This window comes from Pogona vitticeps, chromosome ZW-PAR (genome assembly GCF_051106095.1).
Source record: "Pogona vitticeps strain Pit_001003342236 chromosome ZW-PAR, PviZW2.1, whole genome shotgun sequence".
Taxonomy (NCBI): Eukaryota; Metazoa; Chordata; class Lepidosauria; order Squamata; family Agamidae; genus Pogona; species Pogona vitticeps.
In genome coordinates, this window is record NC_135800.1 from 1,883,158 (window position 1) to 1,900,580 (window position 17,423).

General features: G+C 50.0%; 1 protein-coding gene across 2 annotated transcripts in view; it reads left to right on the forward strand.

Annotated features, from left to right (window-relative positions):
- The window catches only part of ABL1 (ABL proto-oncogene 1, non-receptor tyrosine kinase), an 89,588-nt gene extending 72,942 nt beyond the window's left edge, over window positions 1–16,646 (forward strand). For both annotated transcript variants that reach the window (XM_072984870.2, XM_072984871.2), the window contains exons 7-11: window positions 4,376–4,560; window positions 8,315–8,467; window positions 9,134–9,223; window positions 10,700–10,864; window positions 12,791–16,646. In XM_072984870.2, the coding sequence (XP_072840971.2) occupies window positions 4,376–4,560; window positions 8,315–8,467; window positions 9,134–9,223; window positions 10,700–10,864; window positions 12,791–14,484 (2,287 nt within the window). In that variant the 3' untranslated portion in view covers window positions 14,485–16,646. The remainder of the gene's footprint in view (window positions 1–4,375; window positions 4,561–8,314; window positions 8,468–9,133; window positions 9,224–10,699; window positions 10,865–12,790) is intronic.
- The last annotated feature ends 777 nt before the right edge of the window (window positions 16,647–17,423 follow it).

Below are 17,423 nucleotides of genomic sequence, written 5' to 3' on the forward strand. Positions count from 1 at the left end.
CCACCCACCTCACATCGGTAACTACGGAGGTGCTCTCCTCCCTCATACCTGCAATTTCTTTCTCCAAGCCGAGGTGAGATGAGCCAACATTTATCATTCCTCTGTGATTTTACAATAAGGCTCGTGATGAAACCTTCCTTCCTAATCACCAGCGCTCTTTGTGAAATAGATCTGCTCATCCCTCCTCTTCCCACAGAGCTGACAAATCGCCCATAATGACACCTTTCTCCCCTCCCCCCAAAACTGTCGTAGTCGTCGGCACTGCTTTACACTTTCCAGATTTCTCAGAAAAATCTTTTTGCCTCCCTTTCTCCCTCCCCCCCCTCAACCCCCACTCCCAGCATCTTTTCAGTATGCCTTCCGTCCTTGTCATCTGGTACTTTAGCGATTCTTTCTCCTGCTATTGTCTGGCTTCTGCTCTTCTCCTTCTTCTCTATTAGGCCTTTTTCGCAAGTGTTGCTGTCTGGAGGATTTTGACCTTTAAGTGCGCCGCAATTATGGTTAGTGCTTTGCATTCTTTGTCTGTGGAAATAGCTTCTGGGCAATTGTATTAGAAGGTCTCGTTGGGAGATTTGATCAACTTTCCTTAGATCGTCTATCTGTGTCTCATACCCATAAGGAAACTCGGGCTCGCTTACTGACGCGAAGGGTGTCAAAATGGTTATGATACTTCCTTTTGCCTCTTAGAAGGCTGAAATTTGGTAGGCGTGAGTTCGGAGACATGGTCATTAATGGAAAGATCTGGACATTTTGTACATTTCCTTTGAGCTAAAGGGTGAAGAGCCTGTCACAAAGTGACCGAGGTGTACCAAGGACCCAAAGAACTGACATTGTGGGTGGAGGATCAATGCCTAGAAAATGGGAGACTTATAATGCATTATCAAAACACAGAGATGAGAAGCCTCGTGGCGCAGTGCTTAAGCTGCAGTCCTGCAGCCGAAACTCTGCTCGTGATCTCTGTTCAATCTCAGGAGCTGGCTCAAGGTTGACTCAGCCTTCCATCCTTCTGGGGTCAGAAAACGGAGTACCCAGGCTCTCTTGCAAAAGGGTGCCTGCAGACTTACACCCTGTGGGGCAATACTTCATTCTGCCACATGTGCTCAACTTGCCTCTCTTAGGGGGCGCTAGGAGGGGTTTCCATCATCACCCAAGAATGTGTCGTTACACTTGCTCTGTGTGTCTACGCGGGTGGGGTAGACACACAGGAACACTGTGAGTCATGCAATACGTCCAGATGTTCGCTGTTGTATCGTTCTGACCTTTTCTACTCAATTAGCGGGAGCGCCAAGGCTGTCCCAGTCTTTACTGCGCGGCGCACATAACGATCACCTCTTGAAATGCTAAACATCCACCCCACAGCATTAACATTTCCTACGCTGCCTCAAAAGCCCATCCAGTCACCTTTGCCGGCCCCGGCGCGGCGAGCCGAGGTCTCCCAGCTGGCCGGGTTTACTCTGTGCCACCCTGCAGCATGGCGGAAAAGCAGGTGGAAGCTCACCCCTTCCTTCTGTGCTCTTGGGCATTTGCTGTCAGCTTCACCGCCAATGACCCTTGAGAGTAAAAGCAGGCAGGATGAGTCTTCCTTGCTGCCTTGTTTCCCTCTGCGCCCTCCTTCTTTTCTTTTTTTACAAACTGTCCACCTCCACAGCCCTCTTCCCGGTCCCTTTGGAGTTTTTTTGCCATCCTTCTCAGTTTTTCCCTCCTGATGCACCGCAGTGACCTCGTTGGATGAATCGAGTTGTCCGGGGGGGCGGGTGAGGGGGATTGGCACCTAACGACAAGAGGCTATTCTTTATGTGCGCATTATAATACCATTTGCTGTCGAGAACAAGGGACATGCCAGAACGCCGTATGACGGATGGTTGTGCCCTTTGGTGGGCCTCGCTCTTACTGAACAAGGAGTCTGCAGCTAGTTCCACAAGTGACTTTTGAAAGATCAAGAGTCGAGGAGAAGGAGATTCATATCTCCGGCTCCCATGCCAGGAGAGCATGGCCCTCGGATCAATTTCCAATTTAGCATGACAGAGTGTGGAAACATTTCTTTCCTCTCCGCTCCCCTGGACGTTATGGGTCCTGGGCCATTAGTCAGTGTTGTCGCTGCTGCTTCCCCTGCACCCAGCTCCTCAAGGTGGTTTATCATGGCCAGAGAGGGCCTTTATCAAACTAGTGTGATCTCCATTCATAAGCACGGTTCAATATCTATTTCTGTCTGGTGCTGTTCCCTATTCAAGCTATTCAGTCCTAAATGGTCTGTTCTTTAAAAAACAAAAATTGTGGTAACAATATACACATGAATATCCATTAATATAGTAATCTAATTTAAAGAAAGGAAAGAAGCAACATTGGGTATGAATTTAGGTCAGCGGTATTTCGTTTCTTCGCTCATAATCTATATAGTATGGCTCACAGTCCGTGTTGTTCAATCTCTCCCCAACCCCCTTTTATTCCCATTGATGCTGCCTTGTTTTTCTTGAGCATATGAACTTCACAAGTCACTCATGCAAACCGTGAATGGAGTAGCTTAATGGCTTAGGCCTCTGCCTGTGGAGCCAGAGGTTGGGAGTTCGATTCCCCCACTGGGCCTCCTTGACAGGGGCTGGACCGGATGATCCACAGGGTCCCTTCCATGCTCACTGTTTCTAAGATGGTGGTGAGTTGTCTTTCTTGGCAGAGATGGTGATTAGAGATGGGCACGAACTGGTTCGTCACAGTCTGTCAAGGCAGCTATCAATAAAGCTGCCCGGGTACCCTTCTGTCACAGAAATGCACAAGTAAATAAACATGTATACGGATCCTGGCTCATTTGGCACGTCCTTTCTTTGCTCTTGCCCCGAAAGAAAGAGTGCAGCCGAAATCAGGATCCTCGCTGCCTCAAAGGGTGTCTTGCAGAGGTGGATGAGCCCTCGCGTGTGAGATTCTAGAAATGATTCACAAGGAGCAGGGCCACTTCAGTGGCGGCCTGCCACTATCCTCTGAGAGTCTCACAAGAGTTTCACACTAATATCGATCCACCATGGTACATCACAAACATCTAATAATAATCCCCTAACTTGATGTTTCCTTTGCCTGTTTTACACATTTTCTTTTTGAGTATTTTATTTTTAGGCTGCTTTGCTGTTTGGTACTCTTGTCTTAATAGCCTGCCAGCTATTTTATTATGGTTTTAATATTTTATTGTGAGCCACCCTGATAATGTAATTTGATGGGCAGGGTATAAATCCAAACGGATAGGCAAACGGCCTGCGGTGACTGATTTTTCTCATTAAGAAAATGAGAAAGGAAACACAGGCTTCCCTGATCACTATTTGAAAGACACCCTTCTAGTTGTGCCCTCAGTATTTGTGTGTGTGTGTGTGTGTGTGTGTAAAGAGAGTCAGCCTGCTGTAGTGCTTAAAAGTGTTGGGCTAGAACTCGGGAGACACGGGTTCAAAACCCTCATTTAAATATCAATTTCTCTCCGTGATCTTGGGCCAGTCCCACCCTCTCAGTCTCAAGAGGGGAGACGTATACGCTAACTTGAGCCCATTTGTAGAAAAGGTGGGATAGAATTGCAATGAGTTAGGAAACAAATACAAATCTTCCTTGGGATGTTTGTTGGGCATTCCTCTGCGAACAGTTTCCTTGGCTCTCTGCACATATTCTTTGCCTTGACCTGCCTGTTGTCAGCCTGGCGGCTTGCGTGGTCAGTATTCTCTCTCTTAAGATGTGTTGTGTGGAGTCGGTAGCCTTGCTTATGGACAAAATACAGAGCCTACGTTCACACATCACTCAATATGATCTTGCAGAGGAAGGGCCAGATCTCTTCTCCATCATCCCAGGGTGAAGGACACACATCATCATGGACTCAAGCAACAGGAAGCCAGGTTTAGGCTGAATATCAGGAAAAACTTCTCAACTGTTAGAGCAGTACGACAAACGGAACCTATGTGCTTGGGAGGTGGCGAGCGCTCCAATGCTGGAGGCCTTCGAGAGAAATTTAGGCAACTACCTGGCAGATATCCTTTAATTTGCATTCCAGCCTTGAGCAGGGGATTGGACATGGTGACCTTAGAGGCCCTTTCCAACACCATCATCCTATGATTCTATGGCTACTTTGTGTCCTCAGAAAATGGTACCCAAGGGTGTAAAGTGACTGATGAAAAGCAGCCCGTGTGCAGTCATCTATATTCAGGTTGAAACTTATTTTGAGGTCCGAATGATCGTTCGTTCTGTATGTGGAGGTTGACACATGGTGTCACAGTGGAAAAGGTGGTGAAACCGTCCCTTATTAACAAAACGAGATAACAGAGAGCACTTTAATTCATGTGGGCCAGATGTCTTGTTTTGTCTTCTGAGATACTTCACAGCCTCCGTCGCTTCTCTGTCCACTTCCCAGGGATCTTGCTGCCCGAAACTGCCTTGTCGGGGAGAACCATCTGGTCAAGGTGGCCGACTTCGGACTGAGCAGGCTGATGACGGGCGATACCTACACAGCCCATGCTGGAGCCAAGTTCCCCATCAAATGGACAGCACCAGAAAGCCTTGCGTACAACAAGTTCTCCATCAAATCGGATGTCTGGGGTAAGAGCACGGCGCTTCCTTAAAATGGTTGGATAAAGATGACTTAGAATGTGGAACGGGGGGGGGGGGGGAATTAAAAACTGTATGCTGAAGTTCTGCCTTGCAAGGAGGAGACAGAAAGGTTCAATGGTAGAGCTTGCACTTCGCATATAAAAAGTCCTAGATTCAGCTATTGAGATTTCCAGTTTAAATCTGATCTTAATTAGACCCTGCTTAAGAGCAGATCCACTGCCCAGTTTGAGGAGACAGTATTAGACCAGATGGCCCAGTGGGCGGCTGAGTCTTTGGGGAGCAGATCAAACCAGCTCAGCCAGGACTGAGGCAGCCAGCCAGTCATTCGTTCACCCTGCCTTCTGCCCTAATGGTTTAAGCAAGGATTGAACTCGAAGCCTCTCTGCAGGCGAAGCCAGTGTGCTCTCTGCCTGGGTCCAGTCGTATGGTGAACCTGTGCGCACCTTATGCAGATGTGCATAGATTTCCTAATTACATTTAGAAGGTGGTTTTGCCAAGAACTCTGAAGCAACAGATTTTCCTCTCACCATTTAGCCTGCGTTATTTGTAGTTTTAGAAAGACCAACCTCCTTTTTCCGTCTAGTCGTCCCCCTCCTTCTCAAAACGGTAACAAACAGGGCATACATGGGTCGGGCATGTGCGTCTTCTGATCCCAGTGGGGGATTAAGGAAGCCAGCCAAGCAGCGTGTGTCTGGTACCTTGCTCCTTGGGGGCTTAGATTCCATCATAACCATACAAAAGCAGGCCCTTCCCAGGTGGATGGATCGTGGCGCTGCAACAGAGCATGTGGGCTTTCCTCTATTATTATTTCTTTCCTTTCCCTTTTTTCTTTTTAATTTTTCCCCTCTCCAAGGACACATTTCCTCCTTTTGGCTGCCCGAGGACAGAGTTCTAACAAAGGACTGTTCTGGAAAAATGGCTAGCCTGAAATGGCCGGTGGTGATTTCTCATGTAATAGGATGTGATGTCTCCCGCTTACGCGCGACAGCAGCGGCCTTCTCTTCACGTTAAGGGAGAATGCACCGGGTGACTGAAGTAATTACATACAGGTTGCTGAACTGATAGCAAAAGGCTAACCCTCGTGGGGGGTGGGGGTGGGGCGTAATCTCATATTAATTTAGTTTCTTCACTGGATTCTGAGGAGGTTTCTTGGGGTTTCCTCCCTCTCTTCTTCCTCCTCTGACTTGGCCAACTTCTGATACCTTTTCAGGCTGGAGCTCCTACAGAGATGGGTGATGGCTCTCCTCCCAAAGTTGCTGGATCCGTGCTCCAGCATTCCTCACCCTTTCCCTTGGAGTTGTAGTCCAGTGTCCATCCAAAGGCTGTAATTTGCCCAACCCAGAGCAAGAGGTGGTGGTAGTGGGGTTGCCACCCAGAATTGCAGCTGTGTAACTCCTCTACCTCCCTATTTATCTATCTATCTGTTTGGTTGGTTGGTTGGCTGGCTGGTTGGTTGGTTGGCTGGTTGGTTGGTTGGTTGACTGGTTGGTTGGCTGGTTGGTTGGCTGGTTAGTTAGTCAGTTAGTTAGTTAGTTATGTTTCTATCCCACCCTGCTGTGAAGCAGCTCCTACTCCAGGCAGCTCTAAGGATGGGGCAGTCAATGTCTGCTGTGACTTGATTGTGCCACATACTTTTCCTCCTCCCTGTACTTATGGGGCAAATGAACTCTAATATGTCACACGCTGTGTATGGTGTCTCTCTCACTTGCTTGCCTACTCAAGACCTTGGGTCTCGCCAGGATAGAAGAGCACGCTTTCCCCCAGAAAACATTCTTTTATTGCATGGTTAATATATTTAGGATTCAAAAACCCTATGGCCAATTTACACTTGTGTAAAGGGAAACGGCTTAAAGATTTGTGGCAGACAGTTGCTCCTGACCAAGGTGCTGAGTCTTCCAAATTGGAATCTGGAGGTCACCGTTCATCCACAGAATCTGGAGAACCTGGAGGGGGTTAGAAAAGGTCACTGGTCTCTGATCGACATGTATCGCTACCATTTGGTATCAAGTCTGTTATTTCTGTTTTCATTGGGTGAGAGACAGAGGAGGACATAGAATAGGAAAAGAAAAGAGAGAGAAAGGATGAGTAGAAAGAGAAACAGAGGAAGATGAAGCCGTAGATGCATCACCAGTTGTTTTGGCTGCAGACCCATCACGTCTAACTGTTGCCTGGGGGTGACAGTTCAGCACGTGGGGGTGTACCAGGTTGGGGAAGGCTGGCCTTACGGAGTGGGGGAGAAGGCTGTAGAGCCCGTCCCTCCCGCCTCTGTCTTAAGGGCGTGGTTCATTTTGTCTACATGCATCGGATCTTGTCTGACTACCTGTGAGTTGGTTGTTTTCCCTGTTGTGGGTCTGAGATCTGTTTGGGGAGAGTAAAGGAGCCCCCCCTGATCCCAATCCCCATGAAAGCGTGCCCTTTGAGGGGGCAGAGCTGAAGTGGAAGAGAAGGCCAGAAGGCTTGGGTGAGTCTGTGCATCGTGGGAGGAGAGGGATGAAGCAGCTCTCATTGACAGGGACGCTGTAGCCCACCCGATGAGGTTTCAATTAATCTGGCGTGACGTCTCTTAATTGTGCCTTTAACAGGACTTGAAGGAACCCGAGGCATGCAAGGTGGAGACAAGCTAGTAAATTGAAAATTAGGCTAATTCTCCCCCTGTCATGTCTCAGGAGACATGTCTGGATTGATGAAGAGGCGTGTTGCTCTCTTCAGCCATCCTGGGAGCTGCCCAAAGGGAAGAAGTGTCGGAGGCAACTTAGCTCATGTGTTACGGCTCCAGGGAAATACTAAGTTTGCGCCTTCCTAAACTTCAGATTGCAGGAGCACACTCTCCTCGCTCTCTCGCCAGCTTTTGGAATTCAAATTGTTTGGAAGGAGATGGACGAATTTGAGAAATAAAAATCACACACACACCCTTTTTAAAGGCATTTATGTGTTTACAGGCTTTCTAAATAAATAGTCGAAATCTGAATAATAAAGTAAGTGTTTATTCTCTGTAGTAAGTTGACAGAACAGGGAGGATGGGAGCGTAGGAGAAATGCAGAGGCCAGTTTGCTGTGAGAGTCATGGAGTGGAAAGGGCGATCGTACCAGCAGTGTGCACTATTTCATGGGCTGTCCATCACGCGCCGTGTTGTGCCCTTGTCACAAAATCTATCATGCGGCCAGTCGCGCACCACCCGGCCTGCCAACTGTGAAAAATGCTTACATGATTGCCCTTATATGCACAGTAAAACACCACAGGAAAGGGGCTTGAACGTCCAGAGTGACTCATGTGGCTGCAGATTGTAGATGCCCAATCTATGCCAGATAGAGCGGGTGGATTGGTAGGAGATGACGCACCACGCTTGTGGGAAAGAACGGGGCGTAAGGGAGAGAGAACACTTAGGAACTTTAGTAAAGACAGTGTGTCCTGCTTAGACTCCTTTTGGAAAGGGTTGAGAATTCCTGATGGTTATTAGCATGATTTACTCTATTCATCGGGAGTTCTCAAAAGTTTTAAAGCCGGGTTCTTTCCATCTTTTGTCTGGGTTTAAATCTGTGGCCTTTTGTGTTCAGAACAGGTGCTCAGCAGCTGAGCTACAGCCGTTCCCTATGTCTTTTCTTAGTGGGTCGCTTAACCGGGGCCTCCGGGTTTGAGTTTTGATACATCTCTGCCCGGAGAGCCTCTGTCAGCTGCAGTTCCTCCACGCCGTTTGGAAGTTGTGGGTTTTGAAAAGTTGTCAGCTGTCGCTTTTCCCCTGCAGCCTTCGGTGTCCTCCTTTGGGAAATCGCAACGTACGGCATGTCCCCTTACCCTGGGATCGACCTTTCACAAGTCTACGAACTCCTGGAGAAGGACTATCGCATGGAACGCCCGGAAGGCTGCCCAGAGAAAGTTTACGAGCTCATGAGAGCCTGTAAGGATTCCTTCCTTCCTTCCTTCCTTCCTTCCTTCCTTCCTTCCTTCCTTCCTTCCTTCCTTCCATGGCTAAAATGCCGCTTGTATCTCAGATATAAGCTACTCAAAGCGTGAAGCTGAAATGTGCCTTCCTTGGCAAAAAACAGTGGGAAAAGGAAAGATGTATGATCGAGAATGGATTGATTTCCTCACACTTTGTGGCCAAATTAGCTCTGTTACGTTAGTCTGCTGGCCTAGAGCCAGTGAGAAGCCTAGCCTGCTGCCCTTAGTAATCCTCACGGCAAGCTGGTAGTTGAAAGTGCAAACACATCACAGTTATGGTTCCGAGCTGAAAAGAAAGCACTGTTGAACATATCATGGTTTCAGTCATTCTTTAGTCTATTTGTGTAGGTTGTTCCTGAGTCAGGTGTCCCTTAGTAACCCTCGCCCAGTTGATTCCCAGTTCAGTCAGAGCGAGAATTCCAGCTTCTCCCACTGTTCTGAGGAATTGGGCTATGGCCTCCTGAAAAACCTCAGCTTTCCACCTGGCCAGGTGCAATAACCTCCCTGTGGTCTCTGCTCAAGGAGTGGAAACAGCCTGCAAAAAAAAAAAAAAAAACCCTGTGCCTTTATGTGTGCATTTAAGACTGAGCTTTGAAGCACTCACCTATCGCTCTCCTTCCAGGCTGGCAGTGGAGCCCTTCCGATAGGCCTTCCTTCGCTGAAATCCACCAAGCGTTTGAAACGATGTTCCAAGAATCCAGCATCTCTGACGGTAGGTGCCATCACGGATAATTCTTTCCTCTGTGGGAGGCAAGATAAGTGCTTTGTTTTCTGCATGATGGCTCCATCTGCATAACCCCCACGCATCTCTTCGCCGCCACCGCCTCCTCCTCCTTTCTGCAAGTCGAGGCAGGGGTTTTCTTAGATAAACCAGGGCGAAGACTGTGAACCTGAAATCTTGAGATCAGTGAGTGACATCGCCCAGTAACCGTTGGAAGGAGACCTCTGAGATGAATTCCTGCCCTGCGCTTGCACTTCGGGCTTGATTGCATGGGGTGAAAGGGGGGGGAGGACAACTGCTTTGAATACAGAAGGGACCCAGATTTGGTTATGGCTATCCTCACTTATGAACTCAGAGATCTACACCAGATTGCAAAGAGCTGCTGTCAATCAGAGCAGGCAGTTCTCAAATAACTGGAGTGGTGGACAGACTTAATTAAAAAAATAGTTAGGGGCGATGGAGAAGGAGGGGAACGAGAGATATGGGCGTCACAGCTTCCTTATTCGTTTTTGGAGGTGGGGAGCTTGAATATCAGGACTGGGGTAGAAGCACAGAAAGGGTAGGTAATAAGCCGTACCTTACAGAGACACCAAGTCTGTCTTGTCAACATTGAGTAGCGCGCTGTAAGATTCCAAAATAAGGTTCCTTAGGTTTTTTTTTTTTTACAGGATTGAATCCAAGGCTTTCTGCATGCCAAGCATGTATTCTGCCTCTGAACAATATTTTTGTTTAGCGCTAATATTAATTCTAAATTAGTACCATCCCAGAATTAACCACCAGAGCACACCGGGAACAGAACGGCACCTGCCCGGTCTCTCTTTTGGCTCTTACATTATTATTTTTTTCAAAAAAAGCTGCTGAAGGATGCAGCGGTCATCTAAGGATACACATTTCTGTTTGGGACTAGTGCTCTTGAACTGAAAGCCAGGCGGGATGGAAGGTACCTTTAATTGGTTTTGTGCCACTGCTAGCCTTGGCCCCATCCAAATAGCTCCTAAGGGAATGTGGCCCTTAGAGAAATTGACCCCCTCACTTCACAGCGCCGAACCTTTTAGGGCTGTAAATTCCCATTTATTTCATGCTCAGGTGTAAGATTTTTCGCCTTGCCTGCAAGAGGGTGAGATAGTTTTTCTTGGTCTCCCTTAGACTTTTGGATATGTGAGAGTGTGTGCTTTTTGTTGGTTGGTTGGTTGGTTGGTTGGTTGGTTGGTTGGTTGGTTGGTTGGTTGGTTGGTTGGTTGGTTGGTATAGATTTCACAAAACCATGATAGTGGCCATCTTAATTGAGGGGACTTCTAAACGTCAAAAGCTTTAGATAGGTTGTTCGCATCTTTTGGATCAACCCCGCCTTCCTCTTTGCGCGGCGAGCCTGACACGCATCCTTTTGCAAGGGGGGGGGAGAGAGTCATGGTGCACAGGGAGATTTAGAGTCTGCTGAGAGTTGGCTTTTCATCTTCTCCTTCCCAGAGGTGGAAAAAGAACTGGGGAAAAAAGGGATGCGGAGCGTCGTGAACACCTTTCTGCAGGCTCCGGAACTCCCCACGAAAACAAGAACATCCAGGAGAGCAGCTGAATGCAAAGACGTCCACGAGAGTTTGGAGACGGCGGCCGGGAAAGGCCCAGGGGAATGTGGTATGTCCCGCGAAACCAAATCAAAGGGATTGCTCGGTATCTTGTGACACTCGTTGTTTTATTAATGGCATTGCGGAAGGCAGGCAGGCAGGAAAGAGGTGGGATGAATTTTTTTAAAAAGGGCTCTTGTGTCCTAGCCCTGGCGTTACAGGAATTCACAAGTGGCCCTTGTGCCGTCTTTACCGTGGTGTGTATCTCTGGATCTGGGGTGGGCAGCCACTTGCAGGTGGTGATGGAGGGGCATCCCCAGGAAAGCCAGCCAGAAGGAGGTGCAGTATCCAGTCTCTCTCTTCCTCACTCTTGCATGACAGGCAGATTTTCCTTTGCCCCTTGCAGGGCGTTGGATCAAAGCGACTTTCCTTTGTGCAGGATCAGGCGGAGAGGGATTCCGCCCAACTCCTCTGTCTAATCTAATCTTAGAACGGCAGAGCTTTGAAGGGACCCGATTGATCATCAAGTCTAGCTCCCGTCATGGAAGCCCAGTGGGGGGGGAATCAAACTCCCAACCTCTGGCTCCGTAGCCAGAGGGCAAAACCCCTGAGCTTTCCAGCAGTTCCTCTCCCTCCGGAGCGCGATTCGGTACCAGACTCCTTCCCCTCCCCGCTTCTTCCCACTGCCGCCCGTCCTTCCCGTCGGGAGTCTGTTCCGTGAACGCCAAATAGTATCCCTTCTGGCAGGTTCCAAATATAATTTCAACAAGGAGCACGGCGAGGTTATTTACAAAAATCTGCCATGAAATTAAACAGTCTTTCAATCAGTGGCTCGAAGCAGAGAGCACGTCTCCGCGGCCCCGCAGACAAATTTTAGGGGGGTTTGGAGATGCACGTTGGTGGGGAAGCAACAGAAGGTTTCCGTGGCTGCAACATCAGCTTTTGGGGCCCAGTGCTGGTCTTTAGGCCAGGAAAATTCCTGTCACCGAGCCAAACAACTCTTGTTCCTGTACAGGTGTCAGGTCAAAGTGAAAGCAGTGGAATGGACTTACCCTAGAAGGTGTCCGGTTCTCGTCGGTTGGAGATGTTTAAACACAGACTGTGCCTCGGGGTGCTTGGGCTGGGGATTTCCTGCTTTGTCAGGGGCTGTGCACACCCCTTGGGACCCCTTACAGATTTATAATTTGGCAATTTCATTTGCTCATTATTAGAGAACTTCTTGGCATGCCGAATCTACCCACTCCGGTCCCCAAACTGTACAGATCTGTTCCCCGTCAGATATTCAGTATTGATGTAACCAGCCTGAAGGAAGCATAGTTTAGAGCAGTGATTCCTCAGCCTTGGGTCCCTAGAGATTCTTGGACCGCAACTCCCAGAAATCCTGGCCAGCCCAGCGATTGGAGGAACGGCTTCTGGGCCTCGAGGCGTTGGGCTTGGTCTGGCCGACCAGATGCCTCAAGAGCGTGAGATGATGGGAAGAGCCCTTCCCTGCCTCTTGGTTCCTGGCCCCTGCAGTTCAGAGTAGACTGCCTGTGGACGTGGAGGCTTAACCGTCTGACTCACTGCCGTCGATAGACCTCCGCCGATTGATTTCCTGCTTTAAATCCATTTCTTTGTCAGTTGCACCGAACGGAGCGTGTCAGGTCACCCAGTGCCCTAAGATAAGCTGTTCTCGGCTCTCAGGTAGCCTTGGCTTCTTCCCTCCACCAAAATCTGCGGCGTGGGAGATAATAAAACTGGCACACCTTAATAAGGGTTACTGACATAATTTATGTGAAGCACTGTGAGCACTTGAAAAAAGGAGCTAAATAAATACGAAAATCTTATTATTCCAGCATGCGTGAGCGGTGTAAGTGATGTGAGCCGCATTTAAAATCAATCTCCAGGTATGGGGATTCTGAGGTGAGCAAATTGGTTTCTTGTTTAAGCAAATCACAGTCAAATGGTCCCCCCCCTCTCTCTCTCTCTCTCTCCCCCCCCCCCCCCCCGTCTGCAGAGTCCACCGAGCACGAGCCAGCTGTTTCTCCCTTGCTGCCGAGGAAGGAAAGGGTAGCCACCGACAGCGGCTTGAACGAAGACGATCGCCTGCTCCTGAAAGACAAAAAGCCGAATCTTTTCAGTGCCCTGATCAAGAAGAAGAAGAAAATGGCCCCCACCCCACCCAAACGCAGCAGCTCCTTCCGGGAAGTGGACAGTCATTCCGAGCGCAAGGGAGGGGGCTCCGAGGAGGAAACAAAAGGGGGCGTCGCTGGCGTCACGATCACACACCCTGCGGACTGCGAAGACCGGGCCAGGCTCCAGAATCCCAGCAACGAGACGGGTGTAGCCAACGGGACAGTGGCAGGGAACTCGGGCATCCTGTCCCCCCACATCTGGAAGAAAACTGGCCCTCCAGTCAGTAGCCGGATGGAAGCCAGTGAAGAAGAAGGCAATTCCAGCTCCTCCAGTAAGCGCTTCCTGCGGTCGTGCTCGGCCTCTTGTATGCCTCACGGGGCCAAGGACACGGAGTGGAAATCGGTGACCCTCCCTCGGAACCTCCAGTCCACGGGGCGCCAGTTCGATTCCTCCACCTTTGGCGGACACAGAAGCGAAAAGCCCGCTCTGCCCAGGAAGCGGGCCAACGAGGCCAAGGCCGACCCGGTCGTCAGGGGGACGGTGACTCCGCCACCGCGTCTGCTCAAGAAGAGCGACGAGACACCCGAGGAGGCGTTCAAGGACGCCGAATCTAGCCCAGGCTCCAGCCCGCCCACCCTGACGCCAAGACTCGGCCGGAGACAGCCCTTCATCTCTCCTGCTGTCGGCCTCTGCCACAAAGAGGAATCTGTGAAACCCAGTGCCTTAGGAGGTGGGGTGGCCGCAGAACAGGGACCGCCCACCAAAGCTGGCGTTGGCATGTTCACGGGAGGCGGGAAGGCTTCGGGCGAAGAGCCACGCCTGAGGAAGAACAAGCAAACGTCAGAGAAGGAGAAAGGCAAACTCTCCAAGCTGAAGCCAGCCCCCCCACCTCCACTGGCCTTGACCTCTTCTGTCAGTAAAAACAGCAAAGGGGGCGCTGCTCCCGTCCATGATGGGCCCGAGGGGTCCACAGGAAAGGGAAAGCAGCCGGCTCAGGCTACAGACTTGGCCAGCGCCGAGACCCCCAAGCCCGTCCTCTTAATAGATGGAGGAAAAAAGCCAACCGTCTCTTCTGCGCCAAAGCCCCTACCCTCTGCAAAACTGCTGTCCTCGTCTCCTGCCTCCCCCTTTTCTGCCCCTGCCGCCTCGTCCGCCCCAAATGTGGACCAGCCGGTCTCCACGGCCTTCATCCCCCTCATTTCCACCCGCGTCTCCCTCCGGAAGACCCGCCAGCCCCCCGAGAAGATCGCCAGCGGCACGGTCACCAAGGGGACGGTCCTGGAGAGTTCCGAGGCCCTGCGGACGGCCATCAGCAAGAACTCGGAGCAAATGGCCAGCCACAGCGCCGTCCTGGAAGCCGGCAAGAATCTCTACACCTTCTGCGTCAGCTACGTGGACTCCATCCAACAGATGCGGAACAAATTTGCCTTCCGGGAGGCCATCAACAAACTGGAGAACAACCTCCGAGAACTCCAGATTTGCCCGGCCACGGCCGCCGGCGGCCCTGCCGCCACTCAAGACTTTAGCAAGCTGCTCAGTTCTGTGAAAGAGATCAGCGACATCGTCCAGAGGTAGCAGAAGCCGCCCGAGGTCTGGAACCAGCAGACGGTGGGCCTTGTGGCCGCAGGGTTCGTCACGGATGCGGGATTCGAGGTCAGCTGGAGACATTTCAGTGCCCGAGGCACGGAAGCAAACACGCACCCCCCTGTCTTGGGTTCGGCTTGCCACAATTTGGAAAAGTTCCAGTTGCCGGTACCTTGGCTGTGTCATCTGGGGGGGGGGGTGTCATTCCCGAAAAAAGTGACTTCTCGAAGCCGTGTGTCCTGCTGGGACCTTGTGCCATTGCAGATCCCGTTGAAATAAACAGGAGCCGCGTTGAGTGAGTCTCCCATTCAGTTAAATGGGAAACCAGGAACGTTGCAATCTTTCAGATCTCCACCTGTTTCACACTGAGCTGCCCTTTCAGGGGCCTTAGAGAATCCACAGATGGCTGCTTCTTTCCAGGGTTGCCCCATGTGTGTGTGTTGGGTGCGTACATTCCCAGCTGTTCCACTCTAGGCCACCGAGGTTTGTGAAGCCTTGAGAGGTTTGGCCTCCTCCTCCTCCTCCTTCTCCATCTTCCTTTTCTCTGTGTTCCCCTGCCCTGCCTCGCACATCCTCAAAACCTTCTGAATCCGTGGAGGGCTTCGGCTTCTTTCCTTGAGGAAACGTGATCTCACAACACTTGAACCTGCCTCATTTCTCATCTTATTAATGTTTTGTCACTTTCGGAGTGAGCTTTACCAGGAGAAGCTGGTGCAGCCGTTTCGGCCACTTCTGTGGGGAGGGAACTCCCTGGGCTTCCTTCCTTTTGTCTGCTCCTGTCGGCCAGACGGGTTCTCCTTCCCCTCTACAGATGTTGCATGCGCTCCCTGTTAACCTCGGTTTTTCTCTCCCCAGGATCGGAGTCCTAAATTTGGAAGTGGGCCAGAGGTTGGTGAGCTTTGACGATCATACCTTCGATGGCTAGAAAGGGGTGCAGAATTATTCTCGCCTTCCCCCCCCCCCCCGCTCAAAACCTCCTCTCCTCATAAATTCCTTTGGCTTGAAGAAGACAACCACTCTGTCTATTAATGTCAAGATTTCCCAAAATTTATGGAGGTGGAGAGGATTAATATGCTGCTCAGAAAGAAGACGGCCAGCTTTTTTAGATTAAAACCTCAGAGCCGCTGCTTGTAAAGAGAAGCAGCGGTTCATTTAGCAAAGAGATTGTGTGTGGGGGGGGAGGTGGCCCCCCTGATGTTGACTGACTGACGGTCCTCTCAGCCCAGCCCTTTGGCTGGACTGGCAGGGGTAGATCGGGTCTGATCTCCTGCAACCTCTGGAGGTCACGGCCACTAAATAATTGCCCGGTTTCTCTAGCGGGTCAACCACTACCCCAAAAGGCCTGACCCTCTATCCAATAATTTCTAACAGAATTGTTCACGAGGCAGTAGTGGACCAAGCTCCTGAATGACTTAACACTACAGTCTCTTATTACTTGTGCGGTTCACTTTCCTTTGCCCTAGCTAATCAGGCATGAAAAATTAAAGAGTGATCAGCTTCCTCTTCCCACCTGAGCATTGCGGCGATCCTTTCTGTGTGTCTTCACCACTAACCACTTTTAATTAAACTTCTCCCTTAGACAAACTCAGATATGACCTTCCTAACCTGTTACCTCCCCCTGCCCTCTCTCTCTCTCTCTCTCACACACACACACACACACACACCTGTGCCAAACTGCCAGTAACTTCTCCTAGGAGAAGTTAAACATGCAAATAAAAGCATGACCGTAGGCTGCCTTTTGAAAACATGCCCGTTTTGCACCAAAAAGCAAAACAGCCCCTTCTCCCGTCGGACTGTACTGTTTTCAGAGGGTACCGATATTTTGTGGATCATCATATTGTTGCCACTATAGTATACATTTATATTTCAGTATTACACATGGCTTTTGTAGACCTTTTGTTTTGTTTTCCGGTGTGTAAATAGCTGTGCCTCTCCTTTCACTTTTGTAATATCTGCAGGTCTTCTGTCCCTTCTTTGTGATTTATTGGATCGGGCCAATTGCGCCCTTCCCCCTGTCTCTTTCTGCTTGACTTTTTAATCTCTCTCTCTCTCTCTCAGACTTTTGTGTGTTCATTTGGTTTGTCTAAATAATTCCAGATTTCTCCTCTTTAGTGTTTTTTAAATAAATTGATGTCCCAGGAAAAAAAAAAGAACATTTCTGTCAAATACATGTTCTCTCCAATGTAGACACCTCGATATATTATCAGTATTGAATCCAGCAGCTGTATACATGGCGATGGATGTGTGGATTTGCAGCCAAACTGGGAGCAAATCCAGAGGCAGGGACAACACAGAGGCGGCTTTTATCTGGAATTCAGAGCCAAGAAGGGATGAAACGGCACAGTGGAGTAAACAGACGACCACAGTACAATACATGAAGGATTATAACATTTGCTTTCTCTTCGTTCTTTGGAAAGCTAATTTATAGACCTCGTTAGCGCATTCGTTCTCCCCTAGGTTTCTTGCTACACGGATGGCAGCATCCAGTGTTCCCTGTTGCTTTTCTGTAGCTGTTTAAGCTCCATCCCAGAGGGCAGGACAGGTGACGATGGGCTCCAGCGACAGGAAGCCAGATTGAGGCTGAATAGCGGGGGGGGGGGGGACTTCTCAACTGATAGAGCAGTACGACAACGGCACCCACGAACACAGGAGGTGGTGAGTGCCCCAGTGCTGGAGGGCCTTCAAGGGAAAATCAGACCACTGTCTGTCCCGATCTGCTTGGATCTGAATTCCTGCCTTGAGCCAGGGGGTTGGACTGGATGGCCTCAGAGGCCCCCTTCCAGCTCCATGACTCTAGGATTCCATGTCGAAAGAATGGAAGCCGGCAATGCCACGCAAACCAGTATTTGAAACATCTTGCTTTGAGGGGGGTGCTGCTGGGGGGAGGGACAGGTCAAGGTGAGCCCATTCCTTTCCAAGAGTGCAGCCCC